The sequence below is a fragment of the Myotis yumanensis genome, unplaced genomic scaffold (assembly GCF_028538775.1).
Source record: "Myotis yumanensis isolate MYYU_CA2020_CCGP unplaced genomic scaffold, mMyoYum1.0.hap1 SCAF_16, whole genome shotgun sequence".
Lineage (NCBI taxonomy): Eukaryota > Metazoa > Chordata > Mammalia > Chiroptera > Vespertilionidae > Myotis > Myotis yumanensis.
The window spans coordinates 2,734,797-2,759,682 of NW_027223767.1; the positions used below are offsets into that span (position 1 = coordinate 2,734,797).

General features: G+C 57.6%; 1 protein-coding gene across 1 annotated transcript; it reads right to left on the reverse strand.

Annotated features, from left to right (window-relative positions):
- Positions 1-1,316: 1,316 nt before the first annotated feature.
- Positions 1,317-23,479, reverse strand: SLC47A2 (solute carrier family 47 member 2). Its single transcript, XM_070394085.1, has 19 exons — positions 23,436-23,479; positions 20,961-21,078; positions 20,483-20,694; positions 19,067-19,168; positions 18,764-18,832; positions 18,002-18,150; positions 17,160-17,202; positions 13,882-13,926; positions 13,565-13,662; positions 13,205-13,302; positions 12,230-12,343; positions 11,402-11,469; positions 10,479-10,587; positions 9,612-9,687; positions 9,217-9,286; positions 3,821-3,953; positions 3,658-3,752; positions 2,716-2,809; positions 1,317-1,861 (listed from the first exon to the last, which is right to left on the reverse strand). Exons 3-19 carry the CDS (start codon positions 20,603-20,605, stop codon positions 1,641-1,643), a joined length of 1,707 nt encoding a protein of 568 aa, XP_070250186.1. The 5' UTR covers positions 20,606-20,694; positions 20,961-21,078; positions 23,436-23,479; the 3' UTR covers positions 1,317-1,640.
- Between the last annotated feature and the right edge of the window lie 1,407 nt (positions 23,480-24,886).

Genomic DNA, 24,886 nt, shown 5'->3' on the forward strand with positions numbered 1-24,886 from the left:
CCGGAGGTGGAGTTAAGTCACCGGTGCCAGTGGTTCGGTCAGAGCCTCTGTGGTGAAGCTTCATAAAGGCCCCAAGGCCGGGAGTGGGGAGCAGGCTGGGGAGCACGGGGGACATGGCAGGGAGGCCCCACCCCCTTTCCCTGCTCTGTGCCTGTGGCCTCCCATCTGGCTGCCCCCGAGTTACATTTTTTAATCAACTGGTCATCCAGTCAGTAAAGTATCCCTGCGAGTGAGTTCCCTGAGCCACTCTGACAAGTTAATTGGCCTGCGGAGGGGTCATTGGAACCTCCCATCTGTGCTGGTGGGTCAGGTGACACCTGGACTTGTGTTCAGAGCCTGAAGTTGCCGGTGGGGGCGGGTGGGGGGGGGGTGTCTTGTGGGACCCAGTCCCTAACCTGTGGGGTCTGATGCTGTGTCCAGGTGCATAGTCAGAACCGAGTTAAGTTGTGGGACATCAGCTGGTGCCAGAAATGCTCGGTGGCCGGGAAGGAAACATCAGAACTGGTGTCACAATCTTACCCTCCGATCCCCATTTGCTGGTCTAAAAGGTTTTTGTAAGCGCATTCAGAGGACATGAATCCCACCAGCCTCACACAAAAAGGTCCCACACCGACCTGCCTCCGGGGGCTGTTGGAGACACCAGCGTATTGAGTGCCCACGGCCGGAAGGGCCTTCCAGGTGCCCGTGTCTCCACGGCTCGTCGGGCTATGGACCACTCCCTCCTCGCCCGGGAACCACAGAACACGGCTGGAGAGCCAGTGGCACTACCTCGCCACGCTCTGCACCTGGTGCGTGACGGGTGCTAAATGCTCGCGAACAAAAGGCATTTGTGTCAGACAAGGCTGTAGGCTTGCCTTCCTGTGGGCCGGAGGCTGGTGTCTGTGTGGACGCTGCGAACAGGAGACTGATTCATAGCACGTTGGCCTTCGAAACGGAGCTAGACTCTGCGTCCTTTTCTCTGTCCTTGATCAGCCCATCTGGTTGGTTTGTGAGTGTTTATAGCCGCTGATGCTGAGGGACTGGCCATGGAGGCCGGCCTGCCCTCTGCCCTCGGTGGCGGTGTGTGTGCGGCTGAGACAGCAAGGAGCCCGCAGATGTTCCCCGGGCTCAGAATTCGGGTCAACACTGAGTTCCTCCTGCAGCAAAGCGAGCTGGGCTGGCGCCCTCGTGTCATCACTACGGTAAGAACGGTTTCTCAAGGTCTCTGACAAGTGAAATGCCAGTGGGATGAGGGGGTGGGGGCAGGTGTGGGGGAGGGGTTACGGACAGCCAGCCTCACTGCCGGTGGGGGGGGCGTGGGGCAGGCAACAGGTGTGGTCTCGGCCCACTGGCCCCTTTTCCAGAGCTTCGAGAAGGCTGCAGACAGATTGGGCAGAAGACAGGGCTAGGAAATGCATACTTTTTAATGTGATGGTGTTTGTTTTGCTTTGAAATGTCCAATTGGAAGCCGTTTGCATTATTGAGTAAGTGCGATCCCAGAAGCTTCGCCTTCAGTCTGGGGCAGAGAGAGCCATTGACCACAACACAATCTGTGCAAGTCAGACCCGGGGAGTGGCCGGCGTGGCCTCGCACTGCATCCCGTAGGAGCTTGGCTGTGCAGTGGGGCAGCCTCTCGGCTTCCTTCCTCAACAGCCGCTCGGCTAGTGCCTGGAGGCCAGGATGCTGACCACGAGCCCCGCGGTCAGAGTGGCCGACGCGGCCCCCAGAGCAGCCCCGCGGCGGAGGGCCAGCTGCCTCCCCGACAGCCCGCTGGGAGGAGCTGGGAGCGCCGGGGCTGTGTCTGGAGTCCTGAGGTGGTCCGCGTGGCACCCGGGGCTTGAGAACATCGTCAGGGAGACACCAGGACAGGTGCCTGTGGCCACTGCGGAGCAAAGGGGAGCAGCTCAGCCATCCCAGGCCGGGGAGGCGGAGTGGGGACCCTGGCTGCGCCGTCTGCCGCAGGCCCCGCTAACTGAGCTCGGCCCCCACCGTGAGCTGCACGGAGCCGCCGCCTTTCTGTGCTGCAGCGGGGGCACCGGAGGGGACCCGCCGCCTTTCTGTGCTGCAGCGGGGGCACCAGAGGGAACCATGCAGGAAAGCGCCGTCAGCTGATTTAACGCACAGATACCGTTACCACGGAGGTCAGGGAGGCGTGTCCCTGGCTGAGCCTGCCTCTGTCATGACATGGCCCTCACAGGGGTTTCGAGTGCGTGTGACCTGCCTCGTGGACCATGCGCTCAGGCTGCGGTGCAGCCACTGTGCCAGCTGGGGCGCGGCTGGCGCTCAGCACGGCCGGGGCAGGAGCCTGTGCCCTGAGCAGGGCCATCGTTCCACCACGGACACCAGGTATAAACAGAGGTGCCTGCCTCCGGTGTGGTGCAGGGAGGTAGGTGAGCAGTGCCCGCTCCAGGCAGCGAGCCAGGCAGACCTGCCCCCGCCAACAGGACGGCTGTGGGCCTGAGCGGAGGGGGCGCTATGACCGCCCGCTCGGCCTCACCTCTTGCCTTTGCCAGTGGAGGGACAGCGAGGAGGAGACCTAGCTCCCAGCCCTGCTTCCGTCTGAGGACGCGCTATGGCTCACGGCCTCACACGGAGGAGGGCACGTGTGTGAGTGTGTCTTCTGGGGCTTGGACGTCCTGTCACGCCGAGAGCCCTGGGCTTGCCTGGTTCCAGCCGCCCGACAGGGCAGCCGCTGGCCTTTGTGTCTGAGCCCAGCAGAAGCGCCTCCAGCATTACCTGCAGACCCGGCCCCTTCCTCGGGCCCGGCTCTGGGGGCGCAGCTCGCGGGGTGCTCGGTGCCCTGCCGCCGCAGCCCTGCGTACTTCTCAGCCTGCAGGAGAGAGCCCGCGGGTCAGCCTGCCACCCCTCCAGCACCAGGAGCTGGACCCCAAATCGGGAGCTCCCACTACCCCCGACCCCGACCTCCGTGCTGGACTGCACTCTCTCCCCTCCCTGCTCCAGCTGCCCCAGAGCGCAGCCCTGCAGAGAGGAGGCAGGGAGGACCGTGGGGGAGCGATGGACCGGGTGCGGCTGACCGGTCAGGGCTTCTATGTCATCAGCAAAGATCCTGGCGGGGGTGCAGCAGTGCTGGTCTAGCTGCTGCCTCAGGCAGCCTCACGTGCTGCTGGGTAAGCCTCACCCACTCTGCCTGCCTCCCCCGTGGCGGCTCCCTGCCTGCCTGCGGGGCGGCAGGCCTCCCTGGCCGGCCTGTGACACCGGCCGCTGAGGCCGCACACGCTCGGGGTGGGGCAGGCCTTAAATGTTGCTGCTTCACATCCGTGCTACCATCGTCTTACACGCCAAGATGACTCGCTCCCCACACGAGGGCACACCCGCACCCCTGGGGACCAGGGGCTTGGAGAGGGCACCCCTCCTGCTCTGCACGCGGCGGTGGACAGGATCTATGACGGCTCGCCCGGCGGGCGCACGCGGGGTCAGGCAGTTGCACTAGCCCTTTGCCTGGGGTCCGGCGGCCGGCTGGCTGAGGGGGCTTCCTGGGGTGCGCGTCTCTCTAATCGGAGCGCGAGCAGCTGCCATGGCCCGGTCTGGGCTCCATCACAGGACAGAGCAAGTGGGTCCACTGAGGCCCCACGAAGCAGGTGCCTGGGCCGCTCTGGGGGGCATCACTTCACCGGGCCGGCCAGGCGAGCGTGTCCCCAGGCCGGGCCGCAGACTCACCTCCTCCGCAGCCAGCGCCCAGTCCATCCGCGCAGTGTAGGTGGCCAAGGCAGCCGCGGCCAGCACGCCGCAGACCAGCATGCCCAGCCAGAGGCCTGTGGGGACAGTGACAATGGGCACGTGTCCAGCGCCCGCCCCCCTCTCCTCACTCCTCCCCACATACCCATAGTTCTCATTCTGACCACAAAGGCCAGAACGATGCCCAGTGGGAGGCCGATGGCGTAGTAGGCGATGGCGTTCACCAAGGCTCCGAAGGCCTGCCGGCCGGTTCCTCTCAGGACTCCGCCGTAGACACACTGGGCGGGAGCAGAGGGGTGGTGAGCAGGGATGGGGCGGTGGCAGGCAGCAGGCACTTGCTAGGCGGTTTCCTGAACTCTCATGGGTGGTGCTCTCAGCCCCCTTTCCTCTGCGGGGACGGAGCCCGGAGCCCAGGTCACGCCCCGTGTGGCACAGCGGCTGGGTTTCGGGCACAGCTCAGGGCCTGCCTTCGCCTCCACGCCTCATCGCCGCCTAGAAAAGGCGGTAAAACCAGAGACTGCCCGCCAGCTGGCCCGGAGATTGCCTAACACTCATTCGGAGATGTGAGGTGTTGGTTTCCTATTCTTGCCGTAGCAAATCACTGCAAACTTAGAGTTAAAAACAAGACACTGTTGCTTTGTAGCTGGGATTGGAAGCCCGATGGGTCTCACCACGCTGAAGTCAAGCCTGCTGCCTTCTGGGTCAGAGACAACGTCTCCGCCTTTCCCAGCTCCGGGAGCTACCTGCGCCCTGGGCTCCGCCGCTCAGGCCACAGTGGCGTCGCTCCCCCCTCGCTTCCCTCGTCTCCTTCTCTGGCTCGCCACCTCCCCTCCCATGAGGCCCCTGGGATGACGCTGGGATCTGGATAATCCAGGATCATCTCCCCACCCAAGACCCTTGACATTGGAAAATTCCCAGGTCCCGGGATGAGCAGGTGATACTCCTGCGGCCGGGCCGTCGTTCTGCCCACCACCTGCGAGCCAAGGTGCTGTGCTGTCCATGTGAGGCAGGCAGCCGTGCCCGCTCTGGGGAAGTGCGACTCCTGCTTTATTTCCTAGCCTCGTCCTCCCGAGGGACCCGGAGCTAATGAGCTGAAGAAGCACAGGTCAGCACTCAGTCGCTAGTGCTTGGTTAAGATGAGGGCTGTGGAGTATGTTGTGGCTGCTGCACATCTGAGCAGAGAGGTCATGCCCTGGGGACAGGAGGTGCTGCCTCTTGAGCTTTGAAATATGTGCACACATTGCTCATTGTTATATATCAGGATATAGAAGATGATACTTTTGATTAAGAAAAAGACATTTCCAAAATTATGCTCTGAACCAGTATGTCTCAGCCTGGGCAGTTTGCCTCCTGGAAGTGTTTGGCAATGGCTTTGATTGTCACAACTGGAGGGGGGGGGGGGTACTCCTGGCATCTAGTGGGTTGAGGCCAGGGATGCTGCTGAACACCCTCCAGTGCCCAGGGCAGCCCTCCTGCAGCAAGGAATGGTCAGGAGGGCCAAGCTCGAGAGGCCTTGAGAACACAATGCCGTGGCAGGGCGGGGCACAGGAGGGCTGGCGGCGCAGGGCTGCCTAGGAGAAGCAATGGGCTGGTGGACTCAATAGCGAGCCCCAAGAGTGGAGATGGCCAGGGGAGGCGGGGGAGCTGGCTCAGTTCTCCATGTACCCCACGGTGGCTGGAGGCTGAGCGTGTGTGGAGCAGAGATGAGCAGACCCGTGCCACCCACACCTCCCAGACAGTGGAGCCTGGGCATGGACAGAAGAGACACAAGAGGAACCAGAAGGAAGTCAACGCGGAACAGACTTACAAACAGCCTGAGTGTGCCCCCAGCCCACATGCGGATCCTCCAGCAGGAAATGGGAGCCTTACCAATGGTCAGAGGTATCTGACCACAATCTCCAATCCGTGACTGGCTGGCCACTGAGCTATGTAAACAGGGAAGTGCCCCCTAGGAAGCTAAGCTTAAAAATAAACAAGAAACACACATGCACACAAAACTAAGCATAGATATCAGCTGCAGGTTGTGGAGGCAGGATTCACAGAAATAGTCCAGGCAAGTTACTAAACAGAACAACAGGCCTTGGGGAGAAGTCACACATGACAAGCTCCAGGATGGACCTATGCTAGGCCACAAAGCAGGTCACAGTACATTTTAAAATATTGAATTCATATAAAATATGTTCTCTGGCCATAACAGAGTGAAATTAGAGATGCCTACCAGAAAGAACCTGGGAACAACCCAAATATTGAGAAATTAACACACTTCTAAACTCGAGTCAATAACTCACAAGAGGAATTTTAAGTATTTTAAACTGAATGAAAAGGAAAACAACGTGCCAAAACCTGTTAGATGCAGCGAAAGCAGCACGTACGGGGGGTGTATGGTTCTACATGCCTGGGTCAGGAGAGAAGAAGGAGCCCCGCCAGTAGCCGAACATTCCACCCGCCCAAGCCAGTGAAGCAGAGCAAACTGTACCCAAGGAGCAGATGGGCGTAGCCTGAGCAGCGTGAGGTCATCGGAACCAAACATTCTACTTCCTTGATGAGATCCGCCAAACTGGCAAACACCAAGGAGTCGACGTTGGTAAATAAGACCAAGAAAATAGCAAAGTGGAGCCACAAGTTACCAAGATCAAGAATGAAAGAAGGGACGTTGCTCCTGGCTATAAAGAAAGGACTATAAGGGAAAACTATGAGCAACTTCATGCCAAAGAATTAGCTTAGTTGAAGTGAATACATTCTTAGAAAGACAAATTACCAAAACTAACTCAATAACAGAAGGGAAATATACCTATAACAAGTCAATAAATTGAATTACTTTAAAATCTTCTGACAAAAGCTCAGGCCCAGATGGTATCATTGGTGAATTCTGTCAAATAGAGGAGAAGCAATGCCAATCCTCCACAAACTCAAAAAGTGTCAGAGTAGAGAACACTTTCAAAATCCTTCTATGAGACCAATGTCACCCTTACACCAAAGCCAGGTCAGGATATTACAGGGAAAAGATAAACATCACAGACGAGCACTGGCCGGTGGCGCAGTTGGTTGGCGCATTGTCCTATACAACAAAGGTTGCAGGTTTGATTCCCGGTCAGGGCACATGCCTCAGCTGTAGGCATGATCCCCAGTTGGAGCACGTATGGGAGGCAACTGATTGATTTTTCTCTCACATTGATCTCTCTCTCTCTTCCTCTCTCTAAAAAAAAACCAATAAAAACATCCTTGAGTAAGGATTACAAGTAAATAAATAGAAAATTTAAAATTACAGGCGAACATTCCTCATGAATATAGATGTAAAATCTTTTAACAAAATATTAGCAAGCCAAATGCACCAATATATAGAAAAGATATACACCATGATCTGGAGGAGTTTATCCTAGGAATGCAAGGTATAACATTTGAAAATCAGATCATGTAATTATACCACATTAATATAACAAAAACCATAGGATTATCCCAATAGATACAGAACAACATTCTTCAAATCCACGAGAAAATGTTTCAACACAGTAGGAGTAGAAGGGCTCTTCCTTAACCTGGTAAAGGGTGTTTGTAAAAACCTTACAGGTAACATATCTGATGCTGAAAGACTGAATACTTCCCCCAGCATTGGGCACAAGGCATGGATGAAAGATCTTTCGACTTCTACTCAATATTGCCCTGAGATTCTAGCCAGATGAAAAGGAAAAGGTAAAACTCTTTATTCACAAATGACACGATCCTATATGTAGGAAATCTTAAGGAATCCACGTACAAAAAAATGACTAGAATGAATTTAACCAGGTCACAGGATAAAAGATCAATAAACAAAATCCCTTCACTGTAAACTCTCTGTTGGCAATAGTTTGACTTCTTTCCTGCATGAAGCCAAGAGCCCACAGTGGGTGGTGGACCCTCGGGCCCCCGACCCCGGGGTGCCTGCATCACAGCCACTTTGGGAAACAGTTTGGCAGTTTCTTAGAAATTTAAACATAAACTTATTATTCAACCGAACAATTCAAGTTCTAGGACTGTAAAAAGAGAAATGAAACCATACGTTCACACAGAGGACTTGTACGAGAATGTTCCCAGCAGCCTTAGTCATAATAGCCAAAACCAGAAACAACCCGGAAGCCCACTCACTGGTGACTGGATAGGCAAGATGTGCTACACCCACACAATGGACTATTATTTGTCACAAAAAGGAATGAAGTCCTGAAAAAGTACTGCTACATGGATAAACCTCAAAACGTCACCCTCAGTTAAAAAGGCAGCCACAAAAGACGACCTATGTTTCATTTACATGAGTTGTTCATAAAAGGCAAAGTTCACACACCTATGGAAAGCACCTCAGTGGGTGCCTGGGGCCGGCCAGGGCCAGGGATTGACTGTGAAACAGGCCCCGGGAAATTTGGGGGGTGATGGACAGATTCTGAAACTGGATTGCCGTGATGGTTGACAACTCTACATTTACTTAAAATCATTCAATTATTCGCTGAAAATGTGTGAATTTTATGGTATGTGATTATAATTCAGTAAAAGTATAAAAATGAAAATAATGTCCATGGAAACATAAGTGAAGAATAATGTCAACATAGCCAGGAGGAAAGGCCCCTTGCAATTGCTAGTTGCAAAGTTGTTTCCAAGTTCCTTGGGGTGAGGGAGAAGCAGATAAGCGCTGCCTGGGAGGAGGCAGGCCTAGCTCCCTGAAGCACGGCTCTCCAGCCTGCCAGCGTCAGGAGGAGCACTGTGACCAGTAACCCTAACAGTATCCTCTGACCCCCCACAAGGTAGTTCCCCTTCATGGTCCATGATAAAAGCTACAGATACGACGACAGAACACAGCCCGGAGGACGCGTGCTGCCGGGGCTGACAGTGCTGCGCCTATGCTCTCTGAACGCCCAGCCAGACTCAGAGGGAAGTCCCAGGGCAGAGCAGCCGGGCAGTGAGCGCTGGGCCCTGGGAAGGATCCCCCTACCCCCGCCCCCCCCAAACCAGCTCTCCCGGGGTGGATTCCGGAGCTGGACTCTGTGCTGCTGGGCTCGGCTAACTCAGGTAGCAAGAGGAGACACAGGGCTCCTACTCCTGCTTGGGAATGAGCCCACAGTGCTCTCCTTTCACGCCGTGCTTTTTCAAACCCCCAGAGTTCAAATCTGCGCTCAATGGAACCTCCCTTTAGTGGGCAAAGGGGAGAAAATTCCAGTCCCTCTGCATTCGGGATTGACCCCCCCCCCCCCCTCCCAGATCTGTCCCTTCGCACTGGCTACAGGTGTGGTTGCCGTCCAGCTCCTGGCCGGGCAGGGCCCAGGTCAGTGCCTGTGGCCCCGGCTCAGGGGAACAAGGACAGACAAAGATCTGTGCGCTTACGCTGGTGCAACTTTTCAGTTTTGCTCACCTGCATTCATCGTTTGGCTTGTTGGAGTTGCAGGAGGCAAGGGAGCCATTGTTTTGAATAAAAATAGACCTACTATGAGTAAATACTCTGGGCACTGACTGTACAGGTAGCCCCCTCCGTGTAGCGCTACATAGAGAGGCCCGGGGAGGGCGGCACAGCGTACTCACGCAGATGGCCTCAAACAGCTGGAAGACGATGTAGATGGGCATGACCTTGTTCACCAGGGCGATGACCTCCCTGCAGGGGAAGCAGGAACGGACCTTCACTGGGAGCACTGAGACAGGACCATTCTGAGAGACCTGCTTGTATTCCCTCTCTTACACCTCCTCCCAACATGGCCACCCATGCAACCCAGCTCCCCTGGCCCGAGTCTCCATGTCTGTGGGTCTCTGGACAGGCAAGTGGCGGAGGCCAGGCCTGGGGGACGAGCCAGATGCTGGTGTCTCTCCGTGAGGGCAAAGCCAGGCCTAGCCCTGCTCCCTGTGGATCCAGGGCCAAGCCAGGCTTGTGACAACCCCCTGTGACGTTTCCCAGAAGTCAGTGAAGAAAACCCATTACCTACTCATCATTGGTAAAGATATAACCCAGGTTATTTTTCAGGAGGCTCAGCAGGGTGCCGATAACCAGTGAGGTGCCAACTGAGAGAGACAAAGGAAGAGCATTTGGCTAAACAGCCCATGGCGAGTCCAGCGGTCGGCACAGGTCAGCCCAGCCCCCCACCAGGGCCTCCCGTCCTGCATTAGAGCCAGTCACTGGGACTGGGACATTATTTTGCCGCCCTGTAGGAAGGATGACATATAAAATGCCTTTCCCGTGGTTCTCCAAGTGGGGTTCCTGGGCCAGCAGCATCAGGATTGCCTGGTCACGTGCTGGACATGCCGATTCTCAGACCCCCATCTCTAACCTACGAGCCAGAATCTGCCCGCGGAGGCCAGGGCCTGTGCTGTGGACGGCCTCTAGGGGACCCAGAGCCACCTGAAGCCTGAGCACCCTGCTCGCTGCAGAGGAGCTGATCGGAACCTGTCGGCCCAGAGCTGAGCCCGGTGAGGACAGCAGGTTGGTTCCTTCTGAGGGGTGGCCTGGGCGGCCCCGCTCCTGGGGGTGCTGGAGGGCAAGCCTGCAGAGCTCCCTGGGCGGCCGGAGGGAAGCGCCTGGGGAGGGTCACACTAAGGTGTGTGGTGGCAAGCTGCCCCCAGAAGGCCCGGGAGCCCAGCAGAGGGGTGGGGAAGGAGCGCAGCAGGCTAGAGTGGGGGCTGAGGTACCGTCCACGTATCAGCCAGGACTGCTCTGGGTCGGACACAGGTGTAGCCGGTGGAATAAGCCCGGCCGCTCCATGGCAGTCCGGCCGCCAGCACCCAGGCCTCCCCGGCCCAGGCCCTTGACCCCCCAGCTTGCCAAGTCCCCTGTCCTGGGAGAGGACTCCCCCCACCTGTGCAGAGCACGCCTGAGACGGCGGATCGCTGGGCTTGCACGGTGTCTGCAGCTCCCAGGGACGTCCCTACTCGGACGCAGACAGAGATGCTGAGCCCCATGGGAATCTGGGATCAAGATAAGAAGGTGCTGTCAGTGGAGCCAGCCTGGGCCCTAGGATGGGGTGGCTGGCTGTGAAGCAGCCCCCCAGCCCCCCAGCCCCGGCCGAGGAGGAGCGAGAAGGCTAGATGGATCCCAGGCAGCGTGAGAAGAGCTGCTGCAAACAGGCGGTGGCCTCTGATGCTGGACCATGGGGTGGGGATCACCCATCAAGCGTCACAGGCAGACGGGCCTTGCAGTCAAACTCACTGTGTTCCCCAAACTCATGAGGAAGTGAATGTTTAAATGGCCCTAAGTTGCCAGGAAAGCTCCCTGGAGGAAAAAAATGTTTCCGTAAAAACCATCTGTAAAAACAAGAACACCTTATAAGTTAGTTTTGCAAGTGTAGGTTTTTATGACCCTTTGCTGAGCCTGCGGGCCCAGCCTGTGGGCCCAGGAGCCTGGCGGGTTCGCACATGAGTGACATGGACAGCCATGTCTCTAGAGAAAGGGGGGACCCTGTCGGAGAAGAGGATCCCCCCGGGACTCTGTCACCCAGTTCTCTCCAAGGGGTGCAGGGATATGGGCATATGCTAAATGGAAAATGCAGAAATCCAGATTAGGTGTAAAATCTCCTCATTTTGAAATGGTGTTAATTAGAAAAGAATTCTTCTAACACCGGGTGAGTTCAGTGTTAGCCCCGGGGTGGCTGGGGTGTCTGGCAGGGCCTGGACCTGACGGGCATGGGGAGCCCGGGAGGGCCCCTTGGGACAGAGTGACAGCCTGCTCCCTCCTGTGACGCCCCAGGGCAATGGGGGTGCTGGTCGGGCAGAGGGCACTCACCATGTAGGTGACTGTAGCCACCTCGTAGATGACGGCCTGGGCAGAGAGATCCACCATGCTCAGCAGGCCTGCGGAGGGGAGGGGGTGAGCAGGCCTGCAGAATGCGGGGGTGAGCAGGCCTGGGCCAGCCCTGAGGCCCTGGGCTGAGGGGGCACCCTCCGCTTTGGGGTAAGTGGTTTTGAAGGGCAAATTCACAACCAAACATGTCCTGCTGGGCCTCCAGCCTTCCAGGAAAGCCCTGCCCAGCCACGGAATTTCCTGCAGGCTGTTCCCGGGAGGGTTTGGCTTGCAAGCTGAACCGAAGCCTGTGGCCTGGTATGCAAAGACAACTGGGCCACAACCTGCATGCCCAGGAGCCTGGCGGGTTCCCACATGAGTGACAGGACCAGGAAACCCAGCTGGGCCACGGTGCGGCTCTGGACAGCCAGCCCTCTGTGCCGGGCCTGGCTTCCTGGCTGTCCGTGGGGGCGGGGCCACCTGGAAGGTCCTGGGCGAGTGCAGCTCGGCCCGGCTCTCAGGCAGTTTGGACTCCGTGCTGAGCGCTCAGGGGAGAGCCCACGCCAGGCCCACGCGCACTCGCGCACCATCCATTCCACCTCCCACTCACTCGGCGACTTGCCACCTGCACTGGGTGCCCACTCAGTGCCAGGGCCGTGCTGGCATCCACCACAGAAGGCCAGGCCTGCCCCCGGGAGCTCACAGACTGAGGGGAGACAGTGCACCACCGACCTGGCCTGGGCGACTGGCCAACTACCTGTCAGGGAGGGGCTTCTGAGCTGGGTGAGCTGCCCACGGGCCCCCCGCCCCCGCCCCCGCCCTTCCACATACCCATGAGGAAGCTGCCGATCTCGTAGGCCCACCACTCGATGCATATCATGAGCATGCTGGGGAGGGCCAGGGAGAAGAAGGGGCCCCAGTCCTGCAGGCACTGCACGGACCAGCCTAGGAGCAGAGGCCTGAGCTGAGCAGCAGCCCCCTGCGTGCCCCCTGCCAGGCCCCGACCGCCATGGGCTCTGCCCACGTGGCGTCTTACACAGGGCATGCGGCTGGCCCCGTGCTGGTGGGGGCTTGGAAAAGGGCGTGGGGACAGGGCACCCTCCACCTGGCCAGGGCCACGGAGCAGTGGGGGTGGGGTGGGGGGTTGGGGGGGCGGCCCAGATGCGGGCGGGTGTCTGCTCCATCTGTGATACCACAGGATCTAGGACAAGTGCCCTGCCCTTCTGGGCTCTGCCTGCTCATCTGGAGATTTACGTCCTTATCTTTGCCCTGCTTCCCAGGAGGGTCACGGGAGGGCGGCATGATTGAGGCCAGAGGATGAGCCCGAGGGCCGTGCAGACACGGGAGGGGACACCCTGGCCTGGATGAGGCCGGGCCTGAGCTGGGCCTGAAATGCCCGGAGACGGAGCCCACAGGCTGCCGCCAGGTGTCAGGAGGCAGAGGCTCGGAACCGGAAGCCTGGGAGCGGACAGGCATGGGTTCGAGGCCAGCCCCCACCGTGCACCATCTTTGGCATTTTGGGGAAATCGCTTAGCCTCTCTGGGTCTGTTTCCTCCGTGTAAAGGGAATGGGAATGATAAGGTGCCCTTAGCCGGGTCAGGAGTGCCGGCCGCCGGGCTGACACCTAGGATTTTGCCTGTTGTTACTATTACTCCTGAGATCCAGGGGCCAGTGGAAGGCTCCCTGAGCCTGACTCCTGTGGGGCTCTGCACCGTGGGGCATGGGGTGAGGGGACCCCAGGACTTCGGGTGGGAGTCCTGAGGGGTAGAGCAAGCCCCTGAAGGGAAATAGAAGCAGGCGGCCCACCTGCCCACGTCTCCCGGTGCAGCTTCCTCAGCACGATGTAGAGCAGCAGGAAGACCGTCTGCACGAACTGGGAGAGGGTGTTGGCGTAGGCAGAGCCCCTGGGGGAGACGGCAGGGCTGGGCTGAGGCCAGCATGGCAGAGGCAGGCAGGGCTCGCTCAGGCCCCCGGGACCCTTCTCGCCCTGTCTCTTTGTCGGGGCATCCCCATCAAATTCCTCATGACCCCCCACTTCTGGACGGTGCGAGCAGCCTCCACAGTCTTTGTCGTGGGTGAAGCAAGGATGCCAACTGACCTGCCCCAGGCGGGGTGGGCACTGGGTGCGCATGTCTCCGACAGGCCCCCGAAGCCCAGCGGCCTCACCTGACCCCCAGGCTCAGCACCAAAACCAGGACGTAGTTGGCCAAGGCGTTGATGAAGTTGCCCACGAGGCCGCTGAGGACTTGGGGCCAGACGATCCCCTGAAATAAACGAAAACTGGCCTGGCCTTGCTATGGGCTGGGCAGGACCAGGCGTGGGGGCACATGCAGGGGGTGCAGAGAGGCTGGAGATCGGGCTCCCCACGGGCCCTGCACCCGAGATCAGGGCGCGCAGACTCAGACTCGGACACTGAGAGGGAGAGAGCCCCCGCCCCCGGGCCCAGGCAGTGCGCTAGCCACCCTCCAGCCGGGGACCTGTACCTGGTTTTGCAGATATTTTGCCAGCAGGCTGTAAAGAAAAATCACCTGCATGAAATAAACACACCCACAGTAAGCAACCACCGAAACATGACCAGGTGAACATTAACAGGGATTTCTTAGGGATCTGAGTTTGGGGCAATGACTTCGCCAAAGTACGTGGGGGCCCCACAGGTAAGCTTCACCTGGGTGCATGCTCTGGCCCCGCCCATGGGAGAGGGTGACAAGCCGGCAGGGAATGAGGCTCTGAGAGCACAGGCAGCAGGCGCCCTCCAAGGCCGAGGGCTGGCGGGTGCTGGCAGCCACCCCGGGCCTCCCACCCACTTAGGAAGGCTGCCCAGTGGCTGGTTCAGGACACACCGATCCCGAATCCACAGGCGTGACCACCTGGCGCCTGGCCCTGGTCACTGGAGACAAGAATCTGGAGGGAGTGGTGGGAGCTGAGCAAGGCTGGCCGCACCAGAAGCCTCGCTGAGCAGGTTTTAGGCCCCATGAAGGGCAGGGCCTTTTTTCTCTGTGGAGCACAGGGGTCCGGGGCGTGTGTGTGTGCATGTGTGTGTGTGTGTGTGTGTGTTGTCTGTGCTCTCTCTGTCCTCTGTCAAAGCCTGGCCGGGCCTGTGCCGTGTGCCCCCTCCCTTCCTTTAGCCTCTACTCGTTGGATGTAGCACAGGGTCCCGAGCGTGGCGCTGGCACTGCACTGCCTGCGTTCAAAGACCGGCTCTGCCACTCAGGAGCCGTGTGATTCTAGGCCAGGGGTCCTCAAACTTTTTAAACAGGGGGCCAGTTCACTGTCCCTCAGACCGTTGGAGGGCCGGACTATAGTTTAAAAAAAAACTATGAACAAATTCCTATGCACACTGCACATATCTTATTTTGAAGTAAAAAAACAAAACGGGAACAAATACAATATTTGTATTTGCATGTGGCCCGCGGGCCGTAGTTTGAGGACCCCTGTTCTAGGCATTACAGGTCTTTGCCTGTTTCCTCATCGGTCCTGGGATACTGTGTGTGCACCTAATATACATGCACATGCATAAGCAAGGTGATTACATAACAGTATTTGGCATATTTAAGCGTTCCAAATGTTAGGTAAGCATTATATAAGTCTTATTATTGCTCATTAAACTTTGCAACTGCATCTTGTGGGAGGGACTTGCTCTACTTAACACGGGAGTTTCCCTGGGATAACTTTGTAGGGTGCATTCCCCTGCGCTGGCACACGGCCCTGTTGGACAAAATACCATCCTGCTGGTCTGAAGAGCAAAGCCTGGTATCTAGGGAAGACTTGGAGGAGAAACCAGCCCTTTCACGTGGTTTCCATGATGCAAGAGAAACCCGGAGCTGGCCGGCCCCGGCCAGGTCGTGGCACTGGCCTTTCAGTGTGGGTGGCCGGGGTTCGCCCTGCCAGGCCTGGGCGCGCTGTAAAGCACTCTGAAGTCCCGTGGCCCATTCCTTCCCAGCGTTCTCCTCAAGAACATCGCCCCCTGGTGCCATGGAGGATAAAGGGGTTTGAGAGACAGGAAGACAACTCCCGCTGGCAAGGCCAAACCCTGCCACAGAACTGCCAGGGAGTGACATGTGTCACTGAGCTTCAACCCACTGAGCGTGGCCGTGGATTCCAGCGCAGTCTCAGTGGATACGCTGCTTATTTAGCTCTCAGTAAGTTCATGGAGAAGAAAGAAGGGAATAGTCAATAATGAGTCTTAGAAAAAGTTTGTTAAATGGATTAAAGTCTTACATGTAAAAATGAAAACCATGAAGGGGTTCAAAGAGAATGTACACAAATGTTTATATAATCTTGATATAGGTTAAGTGTTTTTAAGCTCATCAAATACAGACACTATAAGGAATAGGATGTATCGATCTGTTCCGTATACATTAAAAATTCTTTAAGTGGCCCTGGCCAGTTTTGCTAAGTGGATAGAGCATCGGCCTGCGGACTGAAGGGTCGCCAGTTCAATTCTAGTCAAGGGCACATGCTCAGGTTTCAGGCTCAATCCCCCAGTGGGGAGTGTGCAGGAGGCAGCTGATCGATGATTCTCTCTCATCATTGATGTTTCTATCTCTCCATCTTCCTTCCCCTCTGAAATCAATAAAAATATATTTTAAAAAATTATTTAAGTCAAATATATCAAAAAATTGAAAGGCAAGTGACAAACTGAAAAGTGCAACATATGTGTCAAAGGGTTAAGCTATTATTTAACAAATTATTATAATTAGAAAAAGATTAACCCATTATAATAAGCAATTCACAGAAGAAAAACAAATGATCAGCCCGGCTGGCATGGCTCAGTGGTTGAGCATCCACCTATGAACCAGGAGGTTGCGGTTCAATTCCCAGTCAGGGCACAGGCCCCAGTTGGGTGCAGGCCTGCAGGAGGCAACCGATCAATGATTCTCTCTCATCATTGATGTTTCTCTCTCTCACCCCCTCTCCCTTCCTTCTTGGAATCAATAAAATATATTTTTTTAAAAAGAACAACAAATGATTGATAAATCCATGAAAAAATGTTTAATTTCATTGACAATAAAATACATGTTAAAACAATTTATTTCTAATTGGAAAAAATTAATAATACTCTGCTGATGAGAGTGTTGTGAGTGGGAGTAGAAATGCTACAAATTGGTATCAAAAGCTGTTGGCAGAGTAACTCCAATTCTAATAATGCATCTTAAGGAAATCATTACAAATGTTCACAAAGTTTTTCTATAAGAATAGTTATCAAATCTTATTTATAATAATGAATATAGGGAGCAACCCAAATACCTATCATATAGGGATTGGTTTAAAACTTGTGGCACAATGAGGTACTATATAGCCTTTGAAATGGGTGCGTGGGAGGCTGTTTAATCATATAAAGGGACTAATGACATATTTGAAAGGGAAAGAGCAGGTTATAACACAATATACACACATTGGCCTCATTTCAAACTGCATATGTGTATGTGTGTATGTGTGTGTGAAACCGCGCATCCGTGAGTAGAAATAGTCCTGGAAAGAGAACCTATGTTCTCTCTGGATGGTAGGATTATAGGTGATTTGAAGTTTTTCTTCCCCAGGCTTTCTACAGTAAATGGTTTCCTAATCAGAAAAACATGTTCTGTTATTTTTAAAAGTTCAATCTGCACGGACCAGAAGGGGAACTTCTCGGACCCCTGCCGGCATCCTCAGTGCAGTGGGAAGTTGCTGCAGGCTGATGCCTCCCAGCAGACCGGGTGGACAGGCGAAAAGCCCGAATTTGGGAGAGGGGACGCCCACTGCCTCCAGGCTCAGCACTCACCGGAAGTGCAGGCATGAAAATCAGCACGTATTCGTGGGTGAGCCTGCAAGAGAACAGAAGCTCCAGAGCGGGCAGGCTGTGCCCTGTCAGCCGGGGCACCCTGGGACCCCGGGTTTGCGGAGAGCTCTCCCAGGCCCTGCAGGTATCCGCCAGGACGAGTGGGGTGCTGCCAGAGAGGAACCCCAGGACCAGCCACAGGGGCCTCGGGGCCAGGGGACTGGCATTTGGAGTCACGTGTGGCTTGTAAGGGGGTAAAAAAGTTCTCTTATCAAGAACTAGCCAATGAGTGCACATACTATAAAGCAAACAAGGCATTCCTTGAGGGATGTTTCTAAAATTAATGATAAACGGTGTAGTTCATCAGAAACTGGTTCAGTCCTCTTTCTCCTTTTTGGAATATGGGGTAGTGCACACTTCATTTCTTTTTTTAAATCCTCACGGAGGATATTTCTCCATTGATTTTTAGAGAGAGGGAAAAATCGATGTGAGAGAAACACATTGCTTGGTTGCCTCCTCACGGGCCCTTGAGCAGAATAGAACCTGGGGCCCTTCGGTCCACAGGCCGACGCTCTATCCACTGAGCAAACCGGCTAGGGCCACACTTGTTTCTTCAAAAAGCATCTGTGACGGTCCAGCTGGTGCTGGGACACAAATGCAAACATGCAAATCCCTTATTGGTCTCTCCTCCCAGATTAAAACCTGCCGTTTGTCTGCCCCCTGCAGGTCGCAGGCAGAGCAGCATGCTGTGCGGAAGAATCCCCTGTGTGTTTCTGACGGGGAAGCGGGGCGCCCGGGGTCGGGGGGGGGGGCTCCTTTAGGGTCCCCTGCACAGCCCGCCTTACCTGGACACGGCCGGGTCCTGCCGGAGGAGCAGCAGGAGGTGCTGGGTGTTGAGGAAGAGCGCCCAGCAGGGGAAGCAGCAGAGCAGCAGGATGAGCGCGCCCCGCTGCAGGATGACCCCCACGTGCTTCTTGTTGGGGCTGCCGAAGCTCTGCAACGGCCGCCGGCTCAGCGCCTCGGCCCGGCCCGGCCCGGCCCGGCGGGGCCAGCACCCGCAGCAACGCCCGGCCTCAGGGGGCCCAGGCCTCTCAGAGCTGTTCACAGAGCACCGCCCGGTCCCCCGCCCCAGTCCTTCCCGAGCGCCATTTCCCCGCGCAGCCGAGGCCGGGGCTGGAGAGCATTCGCCAAGTCACCTGCTAGTAAGTGGCAGCAGGGCCCAACCCAGGTCCCCAGGTCCCCAGGTCCACCCGAAGCCCAGAACTCGGGTCCCCGAGGCTGGGCGCCCCGGGGCAGGGGTCCTATCTGTGCACCCTCAAAATCTGACACACGAGCAGGGACCCGCTCCACCCCTTCCTGCCAGGCTCGCTGCCCGGCCCGGCCCGGCTTCGGGGAGGTCTGTGTTCCTGGCAGCACTCGGTCCTTAGGGAGCAGGTGGGGGCGCAGGGGCGGGGGGGGGGGAGGGGGGGGGAGGCAGCTGCCCCACCGGGTCTGCTTGACAGGCTCCCACTCCAGGGAGCACCGAGGAGCCTTTGGGGGTCCCACCCCCCTTTGGGCAGCAGTGGAGGGACGGCTCTGCTCTGCCCGGCTCCAGGAGGCCCGCCTACCTGGGACATCAAGGTGTCACACGCCGAGGAAAAGCCGAGACCCACGGAAACTCCGCAGACATTGATGAACTGATGCCAACAGGAGGAAACAGGCTGGTCAGGCGCTGCCCAAGGGGGGGCCTGCATCCGGGCAAGGCCGCCCAGCAGCAGCTGAGACCCCTCCCGGCGGCCTGCCCGCAGGCTGTATGCCATCTGGTGAGGGGCCCGTCCCCGCTGGGATGCAGCTGTCAGCCCCTGTGCTGGGTCTTGAGGGGGGGGCGGGGAGAGGGCAGGGGGTGTCCCTCCAGTCCTGCCTGTACTCACAGCCACGGAGAGGGTCACGGACGCCAGCTCCACTTTGCCCAGGTGCCCGCAGAACACTGAGCTCACGACGTAGATCATGAAGGACAGCACCTGGAACAGGAACTGGACAGGGCAGCCTGGGTCAGGGGCGCCCGGCACAGCCCCGAGTTCACCAGGGGCCCGCAGAGCTCCCTGAGCCCCGGCACAGCCCACACCCGGGAAGCTGTGTGCTGAGCCGGCCCAGCAGCCAGGGCCCGAGCCAGGAGGCAGCGCTGCTCCCGCTGTGCCCTCCACAGCTGGGTGCACCCCCGGCTGCAGGTCTATTGCCTGAGCGTGCAGCAATGAGACACCGGGCAGGAGCCCGGGACTAACGCAAGCATTCGCCACTGCTGCCCATGTCGTGGGACCATTGGCCAGGCCACAGATAAACAAAAAGAGGAGGAATAAAATCCATCCAAATCTTAGCAATGGCCCTGGCCAGTGTGCTCAGTGGTTAGAGAGTCCACTTGCTCACCAAAGGGTTTCAGGTTCGATTCCAATCAAGGGCATGTACCTGGGTTGCAAGTTCGATCCCCAGCCTGGTCGTGGTGAGTGTGGGAGGCAAGCAATCGATGTGTCTCTGTCACATCAATGTTTCTCTCTCCCCTTACCCCCTCCTCTCCACTCTCTCTGAAAATCAATGGGAAAAATATCCTCAGGTGAGAATAAAAAAACAGTCTTAGCAATGACTATGTCCAGGTGGTGGGATTGGAGATGAATTTCTTTCTTCTTTATAACTTTTTGTTTTGTCTGAAACTTTTACAAGGAACACATATCAATTAGCTTTTGTGATAAAAAAAAATGTATCTGAAGACATTTTCCTTTGTCAATAAAAAGGGCAGCGCCCGGCTGGTGTGGCTCAGTGGTTGAGGGTTGACCCATGAACCAAGAGGCCACAGTTGGATTCCCGGTCAGGGCACATGCCCGGGCTGTGGGCTCGGTCCCTGGTGGCGGGCGTGCAGGAGGCAGACAATCAGTGATTCTCTCTCATCATGATATTTCTATCTCTCGCTCCCTCTCCCTTTCTCTCTGAAACCAATAAAAATGTAAATAAATAAATACGTACACGAAAAGGGCAGCGGGCCCCCTTCTCCTGCACACACCTCTCAGGGGAGGCCTGTGGCTCCCGCATCGGTGGCTCTCACTTGTCACTGTGGGACCTTCCACCCCCCCCTGCCTGTGGGTTTCCGAAGGAGGACAGGAGGCCCCACCTCTACCCCCAGCACCGTCCGGGGACAGCCCTCCGCGGTCCCCTGCTCTGGGCGGCAGCCCCTGGGGCAATCTGAAGGTGGCCAACCGGGGAGTTTCTGGGGAAGGGTCGTGGGCAGCCCCTGGCACACCCAGGTCATGCCTGGAGCAGCTGGTCCCCAGCCCCCGCCCCGCATGCCACCTCCTTACCAGGGGTCCAGACAGGACGAAGAGCCTCCACGCCTCAGCCCGAAAGCCCACGGGGACCAGCTTGCAGAGGGCAGGGCAGCAGCCCCCGCGCTCCGGGCGCACTGCGTCCTGGAGGCTGTCCATTCCCAGCCCTGGCTGCTGGCTGGGCTCCCGTGCGCCTGAGCACCCCCTTGGCCAGCCTCACCGGGCAGCCGAGTCACCTTGCAGCCTGGCTAATGAGTAAGGAGAGGGAGGAGGGCTGCCTTGAAGACCAGCTGTGGGGTAAGCCTCGCCTCCCGGGCAGCCCACTGGCCCTGGCCCCGAGCCAGGAAAGGACAGTACAGAGCCCTGGCCACCTGGGAGGCACCTGGGCTGACGCCTGTGGGTGCCTTGTGTCTGCTCTCCCCCGGGGTCAGCAGCAAAACCTCGGAGGGGGGGCTTGGGGGCAGAGCAGGGGTGTGCTGGGCGAGGGGGGGGGCGGGGACCCTGGGAGCCTTACACGTTGGTGTGGTCGTGCCCAGATGGCTGGCGCCCATTTCACGATGAAGAAATGGAGACAGAGAGCCAGGCGGCAGAGCCCAGGCTCCAACCAGGTGGACTGCCTCAAGAACCTTGCCCTGAGGAGGGAGGGGTCAGGTGGGAGCCTGGGGTGAGGGCTGGGGCTAGGATCCCCGGGCAGAGACCCCTCGCCCTCCCTCTGCCCCCACCCCTTAGGGCAGCAGCCCTGAGAGCCAGGTGCCCCTGCCTGGGCAGCCAGCCCCCTGCGCTCGGCGTCTGTTTTGCTCAGTGAAGCAGTCACTGGGCCCCCTGCCAGGTTCCTTCTGCCCCCTGGTCTACAGTGTCTTCCCATCTCAGAGGGTTGGTGCGCCCCCAGGACAAGCAGGCAGCCCACCCTTGGGGAGCTCGTAACTGCCCCTCACGGGGCTCCGTCCTGGACGGGGCTTTGAAATGTGGGCTGACCCAGGAGAGGAGGAGTGAGGAGGGGCCCACAGGACTGGCAGGCAGGACAGCTGGCCTGGAGGCGGCCAGGCTCCAGTCCCCCAGGCGCCCAGCCGGGAAGCTGCATGGAGGGAGGAATCAGGACAAAAACAGGAGATGCTCATCACTCCCTCCCTGTGGCGGCCGCCAGCGTGCCCCGCCCCCAGGCACGGGAGCCTCCCCTTCACAGAATGTTCGCTGGCTTGGGCACCTGGGCACCTGGGTGATGTACTCTCCCTCACTCCGCCAAGCGCCTATTGGCGTACTCTGCAGCCTGTGCACGGAATAGTCCATTTACCACCAACAAGAGGAACGAGAAGAGGTAGTGCCGCTGCAATGGCTAGTATACGACTCAAAGGGCGGGGGCAGAGCACAGCTGCGCTCTAGGCGCCCCTCCAGGGCCTGGGCAGCGCTCAGCTATTTGGCTTCCTCTTCTGAAAGGGTGACTGAGCCGTCACCACGGGACCTGAGCCGGGTCCCTGTCCCGTGAAGGGCTGGAGGCTGGCAGTGGTGCCTCCTGTCAGCTGGCACTGCCACGCGGGGATGTGCGTCCCCTCCCCGGACCCTCTGTGCAGCCCGGGCCTCCGAGCCGGCCTGGCTGGAGAGGAGCCACTCCAGGCGCCCGCGGAAGCTGATCCGGATGGTCGGCCAGAGCTCCATGCGGCCAGCCCGGCCTCCTGCGGCCTCAGGGCCATCACAGACACGCTCCATCCTCCGTCTCCACGCCTTGGCCTTGAGAAGGGCAGAGAGAGAGTCTCCCCGCCTCCTGGGAGGCGCCAAGGACTCGCCATGAGGAGGACCCAGAGCTACAAAGTCCCGGGGAGGGGCTGGGGAGGACAAGGGGAGCAGGGAGTCACTGCAAGCCCCCTACACACCTTGGAGTTAGGGAGGCTTCCAACCCCAAGAGGGAGCCTGCTGGTAGCTGGTACCCATGCCTGGCAGCTCCCCATGCCACCGACCAGCGCAGCGCAGGGACGGCCCTGCCGGGCAGCTGACTGCTGCGTTCTGCCAGGCACGGTCGGAGCCAGGCCTCTGCTTACTGGTTACTTGTTAACTGTTAGCTCCGTGCACTTGGTTACACTTCAACCAGGAGCCATTAGGTGTCCCCTCGCCCTCTCTGAGTCCCCCTCCGCCCCCCCCCACCCCCCACCCCCGCAAGGCCTGCTGATTTCTGGGTTTCAAAGCCAGAAAATGCCCTGAGGTTAGAAAACAGTGACTGGAGCCTTCTGGAGGCCGTGTGGCTGGGCGGCGCTCCGTGTGGCGGGCACCCTCTGATTCAGCCCGTCCTCCCGGGAGGGGCCTGTGCCAGGAAGTCGCCTCAGTTAACCTGCCCGGTTACCACGCACTATGGCCGGGCCGGACATGGGGCAACGTCAGTGCGATCCTCCCGGTGACCTCGAGATTTCCATGCTGAAACCTCTTTACCGTCTCTGTACCCCAGTTTCTAAGCCGCCACAGTCATCTTGCTGGAGTTTTCATTGGCTGACCACTGCTACCAACTGGTCATAAATACTCCCTACTTAGTTTGTCTCTACTTTGTAGAAGACTAATCCTTACTCGCTTTTTAAAAAAAGACAAAACATTTCTTTATTGATTTGAAAGAGAAACATCGACGTGTTGTTCCACTATTTATGCACTCTGGCTGCTTCTTGTATGTGATTGCCCGGGATCAAACCCACAACCTTGGCGTATCAGGAGGACACTCTAACCACCTGAGCTCCCCGGCCAGCGCTCTGTCCCCAGGGGAAAGCCCAGGCCAGCTCTGCTCACCGCCCCTCAGGCTGCCACCCTGCCTCACTATGTGCAGCCTCCCTCCCCCGGCCTCCCCTTCATCTGGCCTCCTCACCGGGCCTCCGGGCTCTGGCCTCCCTGCTCCCAGGCCGAAGGCTGCCTGCATCAGTGTCCTCGAAAAGAGGCCGAGGACACAGTCAGCAGCCGGCCAGGGGAGCCGAGAGCAGCCCTCTCAGGCTGCAGGTCACACACCTCTCATGCTCACCTTTAAACAGAGGTCGTGTGGGCTCATCTGGCCTTTGTGTTCTGTATCCTTGACACTGCGTCTTGGGGGCCTTGCTGACACTGAAGGGCCTGCCCTGCCCAGGGCTGGCCACTCCCAGGGACACAAACAGCTCTGCACCTACCATGCCAACCAACCCCAGGGCATGCACACCCAGCACCTCTATGCGCTCCCAGCCGGCTGCCCTAACCACCCAGAGCCGCTGCCAGACACCCAGGCGGCGGCAGTCATTCCAGCGCGTCCATCGTAAACCCTTCCCTCCCAGGAAGGGACACTCAGCGCTCTTGCCCACGTTCCCCTCCTGACTGACCATGGGGCTCCCCACTGTGGCCCCCAGTGACATGGAGTGCCCCCTCCTCTTGGGAACTTTGTGAAAGAAACGATCTTTTCAATGGCAGTTGTCTCCTGATCTATTGCCCTTGTCATACCTGAATAATAACAAAAAATAATAATAACCTACATGTTAAAACTGTCTAGAAAAGGGAGGAATCCCTTCGTTACTCAGAGACCCAAAGCTGGTGATGAGCAGAGTCTGGGCAGCCGTGGCCCCGGGGAGGCAGCCTGAGTTGTGCTATCAGCCCTCAGGCCCGTGTTTTTACCTTCGTTCAAGGACACGCTCACCAAGGGAGTCCTGGGCAGCGGTGAAGGGGCCCTATGGTGCGTGATGCACTGTGGGAGGTAAGCCCTTCATGAAAAAATGCAGTGCAGGTGGGGACAGAATCAAGGCCCAAATGACAGGACCCACTGGAAAAGGTAGGCCGCGTGTGTCACCCGGGTGCAGGAAGCCAGAGACCGCGCAGCTGTGGGCAGCTCCTCCGTGAGGCAGGCTGCCCTGGGGAAGACTGGCCGGGCACTCAGTGGTTAGAGCATCGCCCCACGGACTGAAGGGTCCCGGGTCTGACTCACGTACCTCAGGGGCACATACCTTGGTTGCAGGCTCCATGCCCAGCCCTGGTTGGGAGGCGTGCGAGAGGCATCCAATCAATGTATCTCTCACATCAATGTTTCTCTCTTTCCCCCCCACTCCCTTCCACTCTTTCTAAAAATTAATGGAAAAGTATCCTCCAGTGAGGAATTAACAAAAGTAATAACAAATAAAATAAAATTTCTGGGTGTGGCCTGGTCATTTGCATTTTTATTTTTAATTTATTTTACTTATTTCACAATTGCAGTTTACATTCAATATTATTTGGTATTAATTTCAGGTGTACAACATAGTGGTTAGACATTCATATACTTTACAAAGTGCTCCCCATTTGCAATACCCAACTGGCACCGTACAGTTATTACTATACTAGAGGCCGATGCATGAAATTTGTGGAAAGGTAGGACTTCACAGCCCCTGCTGTCTCGCAGCCCCGTCCCCCACCGGCACCCGCCTTGGTCTGGCCCTGTCCACGCTCACCGCCACACACCCCCAGTTCCCCAGTTCC

Excerpts from the sequence above, each read along its gene's own strand:
- SLC47A2 (XM_070394085.1), bottom strand. The coding sequence starts at position 20,605 with ATGGACAGCCTCCAGGACGCAGTGCGCCCGGAGCGCGGGGGCTGCTGC. Across the intron at positions 13,927-17,159 it reads TTTTCATGCCTGCACTTCCG|GTGATTTTTCTTTACAGCCT; the intron begins GTGAGTGCTGAG and ends TATTTCATGCAG. Across the intron at positions 2,810-3,657 it reads GGGCGCTGGCTGCGGAGGAG|GCTGAGAAGTACGCAGGGCT; the intron begins GTGAGTCTGCGG and ends TCTCTCCTGCAG.